The following is a 7,498-nucleotide window of genomic DNA, read 5'->3' as shown; positions in this document are numbered from 1 at the left end:
ACATGCCTGGAAAAGGGTGTGGGGAGGGGGGGGGGATACGATCAGAGGGATAACGTGGCGACCATCATTAATTGATGCTTCTCGGTGCAATGGACATCTGACTATCTACACCACTGACATGAAGGGGAGGTAGCCGCACGTGAAGATGATGACGGGTGAAACTTCTCTTCCGCACGAACGATTTGCGATGAAGCGCGGGCAACACCCATAAGTTTCAAATATGAAATCTCGCGGGCTCAATATAAAACACCCATAATTTATGGAGCGGTATTTTCGACCTAATATCGATTGTTAGTACGATGGCGATTTGGTTAGCTGTGATGTGATTATTCCCCCTCAACTTCAAGCAGACGTTCCTTTCGTCGCAAAAAAGGAAAAAGAAAAAGAAAGTTGAGGTTCAGTTTATCCAACGACAACACCGCACGCCGCCTTCTCTCTCCGTTCGTCCTGGTCCTTCTCTCCAGCGCGAGCACCGAGCAGCGCGCCGGCGATCTCCCGTCGCCGACCCACGAGCCCCAACGCTGGCAACCTCCCTTAGCCGCCCCTTTCCTCCACCACGAGCCCCGAGCAGCAACGCCCGACCTCTACCTTCCCTTCCCGGGGCATCTCCGACAAGAACCGCGACGGTGCGCCGCCTCCCCTCTTCCCTCCCTCCTCCATTAGGTTCCTCGTTCTCTGGTGGCCGGATCGATCCTGTTTCACTGGCCTTTACCGATCTGGCTTAGTTCTAGGGTTTTGGTCGAGCCGTCGTGGTTAGGGCTGTAGATCTGGTCGACCCTGTGGTGCTGATGGTTGGGATCCTGTGGTTCGTGAGGAACTTTGTAGCGTCTTGTTGAATGTGCGCGTGATGCCTTAAGGTTTCGCTCCATGGCTGGTTTGGGTGGTGGATTCGGGAGAGTCAGGTTATTTTTGTGTGCCTGCATTTCCTCCATGTTTTCTTGGTTCCATCCTTTGGTTTAACAAGCACAAGTCAATCTTTTTCTATCTCTGGCTTAGTTAATTGAGAGTGAATTCAGCGATCATCACAAATCCAATTACGTAACTAGGAAAAAATAGTATACTGCCACTATTAAGCTACTGACTAGCAGGGTGACCTGAGCGAATTGGGCGGCTAGATGTAATACATATGATTTATTATATTTAATATATCTTAATAGTGAGCCGCGTGAGGTGTCATCTAGCCACCACTGGGGTATTCTTTTCCCGAGTGCATGGTTGCCGTCTTTGTTGCTCTCTTTATGGGCATATTTATTTTGGTATTATGAGGTCCTTGTGCATTCCTTTTATTTGGTGCTTGGTGTTCAGCTGAGTTTTGTCGTGGAGTTTTATCACTTATAAACTTGTAATAACCTATTTGGCTGTGTGGGAGAGAGCAATAAAATTCTTCCTTCTATGTATAAAATATTGTGTTTGCAACCATGCTATCAAGAGCCAATACATACATTTTCTTATGCATGCGGCACCTTAACAAATTGATTTCATGGAACCCACTGACTTATTATGGGTTCATGATGAAAAAAGTTGCACGCTGCTCTCAGGTGGTAAGCCCAGGCATTATTAGTTTTTTGTGAATTGTTAGATGATGATAAGTTGATAACATATTGTTGCCTTCTATTTACTCTAGTGCTGCTGCCTAAGGAGAACTGGTGATCATTTTACCACATATTTTGTATGTGTCTTGATGGCGAGTTCCTAAGATAATGTGAATACTGTTAGTATACGGCTAACCTTTTACGGCTTTAGTGTGGTTCATTATGAGTGAGATAGTTGAATGTTGGACAGCGTTTTAATTTGATGAAAAAATTAAAACGCTGCCCAACATTCCATTATCTCACTCATGATGTACCACTAAAGCCGTAAAAGGTTAGCAGTGAATAGTGATACTGATTGTGTATTTTTTTTCTTGTTGCTTCTTGATCACTAGTATAGGTTACTCACAATATTTTAGTTATAAACCTACCTTTAATTTCTTTGTTTTGATTTATTAGTAGTTAGACATGTTACGTGTCTTTCAATTTGTTTTGCTTCATGGTAGTTTTTTCAACAAATTATTTATGTATGTGTGATTTTTATCTTGTACATGCAGTGCCAAAACCGTGCTGCTTAGTTGGGTGCACGGCAATGGAGATCGACAGTTTAAGAGAGGCATTTGACCGAGTTGTTGAAAAGCGTGTGTTATCTTCTGCTAAAGTTCAGGAAGCTATTGGTCAGATAGTGAATGAAGTTGAGCAGGCAATATCGAAGATGCAGATGATGAATACAGATACCATGGACAGTTGTGACCACTCATCCATCCTTGCAGAACTGAAGGCCAAGCTAAACGAAATGGTGCCATTGATCCAACTTGAAGGATGTCAAAAGGAATTGAATGTTGCCCTGAGCAAATATCTCAAGCTCCTAGAGAAGTCTTTTAGTCCAGATATAGCGAAGGCATATAGAAATGTGGATTATGATGCCTGCACAGTAAACAACATAATAAAGAATCATTTCTACCGCCAGGGCCTCTTTGATCTTGGAGACTCCTTTGTCAATGAGTGTGGTGAATCAGATGGGACTCACCTGAAATTTTCATTTCAGGAGATGTATGGAATACTTGAGGCGATGCAAGCAAGAAACCTTGAACCTGCACTCAGTTGGGCTGCTAAGAACCATGATCATTTGTTGCAGAATAGCTCAATGCTTGAGATGAAGCTCCATTCTCTTCAGTTTATTGAGATACTTACTAAAAGAAGTAGAGATGATGCTTTACAATATGCAAGGACTCACTTTGTGCCATTTGCCTCCTTGCACACGGCAGAGATCCAGAAGCTAATGGCTTGCCTTATCTGGGCGGACCGGCTTGATCAGTCCCCATATGCCGAGTTTGTGTCGTCGACGCACTGGGAGAAGCTATCTGAGGAGCTAATCCATCAGTTCTGCAGCCTCCTAGGACAGTCTAGCGAGAGCCCACTTGGTGTAGCCATATCAGCTGGTTTTCAAGGACTACCAACCTTGTTGAAGCTAAGCACAGTAATGGCCGCCAAAAAGCAGGAGTGGCAGACCATGAAACAGCTTCCGGTCCCCATAGACATCGGACCAGAGTTCCAGTACCACTCTGTTTTCGTATGCCCGGTGCTCAGGGAGCAGTCGAGTGAGGATAACCCTCCGATGCTGATGCCCTGTGGACATGCTGTATCGAAGCAGTCGATCATGAAGCTATCAAAGAGCAGCTCCAGGCCTTTCAAGTGCCCCTACTGCCCCTCGGAGGCGGTGGCTTCGCAGTGCAAGCAGCTTCAATTTTAAATGCTTCATTTCCCCCCCCCCAGATCAAAACTGTTTATACAACATGCTTCTGTTTTGCTCATCCAATCGTTTGCCTGTATTATAACCTTGTACCTTTATTGAAACCTGGATGTTAATCTGTACAGTAGCGAGTTCCAGTGTTAAGCTATCTCTTGGGAATAAACACAATAATAAGCGTTTCACTACCGGCTTGGTCTGCTTTTTTTTTTTTTGAGCAAGCTTGGTCTGCTGTTAAAATCCAGTGCTGCCGCTATGGGGAATTTCGGGCCTTACTGTTTTACCAGATGAAAAACTTTATAATTTTTTTGCCCATGGCACAAAGTACCGCTCTGGCTTAGGAGTAGGGCGTTTTGGTGCCCAGGCTCATCTGCACCCGGTTAGAAAAAAATTCGTAAAAAATTCAAAACAAATTCAAAAAATTCCAAACAAAATTTGTGTGGTAGACAATTTGATGCGTGAGGCCCGCTTCAAATTTCAAGTCATTTGGACATATGAGCAGCTCTCAGCAAAAAAGACAAATTGGGGGTCTGTAGAAATGTTTACTGTTCATATGTCTACCACACAAATTTTATTTGGAATTTTTTAAATTTTTCTAGTATTTGTTTTGATTTTTTTCGTCGGCGCGGGTGCAGATGAACTCAGGTGCAGAAATGGATTTTCGTCTGGCTTAGCTTCTATACTCTTGGGAATAATAAACACAATAATAAGTGTTTCACTGCCGGTTTGGTCTGCTGTTAAAATCCAATGCTGCTGCTATGGGGATGGGCCTTACTGTTTTACCAAATGGAGAACTGGGTATTTTTCTGCTCATGGCACAAAGTAGCTGTGGCTTAGCTTCTTTACTCTTGTGGCTGTTTTGTGGGGTTATATATGGTATGCATATGTGCAATGTTTTTGGCTGCCGTCCAAAAACAGAAAGGCTTGTGAAGGGGAAAGCTGTAAGAAAGGGGTCGCGATTGTTCATGCATTATTAGTTCAAAAATGCTCAAGCCATTTGTAGCGAGGCAACTCTTGTCTACACACTCAACCTGATTTGCTGAACTGAGTCTACTGAGAGAGTTGTTGAGACCAATTGCGTGGCGGCGAAATGATGGACTACGCTTGCTCTCGTGCTGCCGTGTGCTAGTATCTGCCTGTACACGCGGTACATTCCTTGCCGAATAGTCCTGCCTGATCTAGCACCACGGTCCACGACCTTGGCCTTTGTTACCTTCGTAGATCAACTGGGAGTTATCTGCTCCATAATATTTCGTGGCAACCATTTGTCATCACCTCCGTCGTAGTCTAGGTGGTTAGGATACTCGGCTCTCACCCGAGAGACCCGGGTTCAAGTTCCGGCGACGGAATCTTTTTATTTGCCCTGTCAGCCATTTTTGTCTGCGGCCTGAAGCGTCCCCTGCGTGCGGGCACACGCTCTCCTCCGGCGCATGATTGGATGCCTGCTGTGTCCATCACCGACGGTTCTCTCAGCACACGCGGCCAGCCAAATTAATGTGGCTTGGCCGCTGGCCTAACCATTTTTTGTTTTTTTTAAAACGGAGGCAAAAAAAATTGCCTCGTCGATTAATTAAGAAGAAGAGAATTGTCTGGTTAATCTACGGAAAACCGGGCTAAAACCAATACAGTCAGACCATAATTGGGCCATTCACGAATCATGACCCCACGAGCACTCGTGCAACCCACCAAACCCTCCTAACACACAACAACTCACGCTTGTACACCACAATTTTAAACCCAACAAGAACATCCCAACAAAAGATAGTGGACCACACCGAAACCACATATGACGACCCAAACCGTGAGGATGAGCCGAGGGACCGGGAATCATCCATTAAGCAGCTGCGGGCGCCTTACCTATGGCGCCACTCTTTTTGCCTTTGCACCTCAGTGACTTCTCCTTCACTATACCAGTCCGAGGGCAATCACTCGCCTTCTTGTATTTGCCCTTGAATGTCGTTCCCGTCAGGAGGCAAGCAATCGCCCTTCCAATTTCAGGGCTAACAGTCTCCACGCTAGCGAGCAGGTCACAAAGCTCTTTTGCAAAGAGAGCATTGGAATTATCCGTCGGCGGGGGTGGAATGGGTGCAGAAGCCACATGTGAGTGCGCAGGCGAGTTCACCTCACTCGACTCACATGTCAAGGTTGAATCATGTCCCTCACACGTGGTTGCCTGCGTGTCCACCATCATATGCTCCACTGATAGAGGCGAATCAGAGCTCGCACATAACACTTGAAGCTCGGGCATCACCTGCAGCACCGGAGGCACAACCACGGGAATGGTCCCGCCCTCAACGGTAGACATCACAATGGGCAAGGCAAACGGCGATGATGAGATGTCCATAGCTCTAGGGGAGAAACAACCATAGAGCTCCCCAACCCTGTTCTCCACTGAGCCACCAACATCAACCTCACTAGGAGGATGTGGCGCAGGAGCGAATTGCAACACAGCCGGCACAAGAGAGAGCTTTCCCAGAGCAGCCTCCGCTCGCTCCAGAAAGCTCCCAACGCGCACCAGGAGCTTAGCTTGGGCAGCTAGAGTGGACTGGAGCAGCACATCAGATGGGGTTGCTGACTCAGCGTGAGCGAAACGACCGATGCCCAGGACCTGCGGTGAAGCACCTTGGAGGGGAGCTGGGATACCATCGGACCATCACAAGGAGTTGGAGCTCGGTAATGCTCGGTGTCGAGGCGAGACCATGGCGGCATGGCAAGGCATGCAAGTGAGCTGAATGGACGCCAAGCATTGCGACACCCACGCGTCCAGTGGCCGTTCTCCAAACAGCGGGAGCACCTCAAGGGATCTGTGCAATCAGCCGCTCGATAACCAGGAGTGACCAGGAGCAAGACATCTGCAACACCTATCAAAGAGCCAAGCCGGAGTGCATCACACACTGATCAGGCAAAGCCCATGCTGCATCTGAAGCCCCTGGCTCCGTGACTCGTGTATATGTTGACGCACAGAGTAAAGAATGCACCACTGCTGTAGACCTGCAAGTGATGTGTCTGTGTCTATCACATAGGGACAGTCCAGTATGTAGCAGGGGCACAGATCTCAATGGTATGGTTGTTTCGGTGCATCATTTATGTCCACAATCCGCTCAGAGCGCAGGTTCAGGCTACACTCGCCTGGTAGTAGTATGTACATATGGCGCATCAGTACCATGTGCGTGCGCCCACGACGTACGCGCGGGTACACCGTACACTCGAGTACGAGTTGTTTAATGCTTCCAACAAAGGACTGCCTGCCTACGGTACGCCTCGTGAGGCGGGCCCGGGCGGTTTCCTCGCCGGATGGATATGATGAGTACGCCCCCCTGGCCGTTGGCCGGCCGGTGCCTCGTGAGATGTCGGCGCCGGGCTGGGGCGGTGGGAGCGGGCTTGGCGCTCGAGTGTGCAATGCATCTGGAGTTCGGCTCGGGTTAGGCCAGCATGGGCTTTGGCTTTGCCTGTTGCAACAACAAAAAATGGTTAAGCTGGTGCCGGATCAGAATTCAGCCCGTAAATAAAACTGGTGCCGGATCAAAGCATGCCTAAGTGCTCACTTTGTCGTCAGCGTCAGGACGGCCGCAGCCCCCCTGCCCCCTGCCTGCTGGACGGCCAGTGCAGTGCAGTCCTGCCCGCTCGCCTGAGCATCTTCAATTATTTGTGCTCCTCGTCGGTCGCCTCGCATCATTTTCTACTAGGCCGTGAACCGTGAGCCAAGTTCTAGTGCTACACATGGCACGGTACTACGGTTGATCCCGACCCGAGGTCGCCTCTGTTTAAGGGAGTGTGACAGGCCCGGGTGACAGATACATTTGGTGATCAGATGGAGACTCCTGGCGCCATTATGAATGCGAGCCAACGCGCTGCTTGGGCTTGGGAGGAAGCGGGCAGTTGGGGCGTGAACTGCGCCTACGCAGACGGACGGGGGCATGGGAGAAAGGTTGAGCAGAGCAGTTGATGTACAAAAGGACGAACGGGAGGAGCAGGTGCGTATGCAGCGACATTTTCTTCAACATCCTAGCTGCGTATAGAAAAAGAAAAAGGAAGGTCGCATAGGTAACAGACGGATCGTTGCACGAACAAACTCGTGCAAGATGAGATAGTTGGGCTTGGGCAGTACTAGTTGGGAACGGACAATAAGCTCGGGGCGTAGTTTTTTATTTAGAAGAAACTTGTTGGGTTGTGACTTCTGACTTGTGACTCCTGAGGCAGAGAAACGCTACTAGTCTAT

At 48.2% G+C, this 7,498-nt stretch overlaps 1 protein-coding gene and 1 non-coding gene across 2 annotated transcripts; both read left to right on the top strand.

Moving 5' to 3' along the window:
• The first annotated feature begins 354 nt into the window (after nt 1–354).
• On the top strand, nt 355–3,467 carry LOC123079661 (protein RMD5 homolog). The gene is made up of 2 exons (XM_044502462.1): nt 355–626; nt 2,087–3,467. The coding sequence occupies exon 2, from the start codon at nt 2,122–2,124 to the stop codon at nt 3,280–3,282; it is 1,161 nt and encodes a 386-aa protein (XP_044358397.1). The 5' UTR covers nt 355–626; nt 2,087–2,121; the 3' UTR covers nt 3,283–3,467.
• Nucleotides 3,468–4,555: 1,088 nt separating this feature from the next.
• TRNAE-CUC (transfer RNA glutamic acid (anticodon CUC)) lies at nt 4,556–4,628 on the top strand. The gene has a single exon. It is a non-coding gene; the product is annotated as a tRNA-Glu (tRNA).
• The last annotated feature ends 2,870 nt before the right edge of the window (nt 4,629–7,498 follow it).

Source organism: Triticum aestivum, chromosome 3D (genome assembly GCF_018294505.1).
Source record: "Triticum aestivum cultivar Chinese Spring chromosome 3D, IWGSC CS RefSeq v2.1, whole genome shotgun sequence".
Classification (NCBI taxonomy): Eukaryota; Viridiplantae; Streptophyta; class Magnoliopsida; order Poales; family Poaceae; genus Triticum; species Triticum aestivum.
The sequence above is the reverse complement of the archived record's forward strand: the minus strand, read 5'-3'. Positions and strand labels throughout refer to the sequence as shown.

What these genes read in the sequence shown, in the direction of transcription:
- LOC123079661 (XM_044502462.1), top strand. Translation starts at nt 2,122, where the DNA reads ATGGAGATCGACAGTTTAAGAGAGGCATTTGACCGAGTTGTTGAAAAG.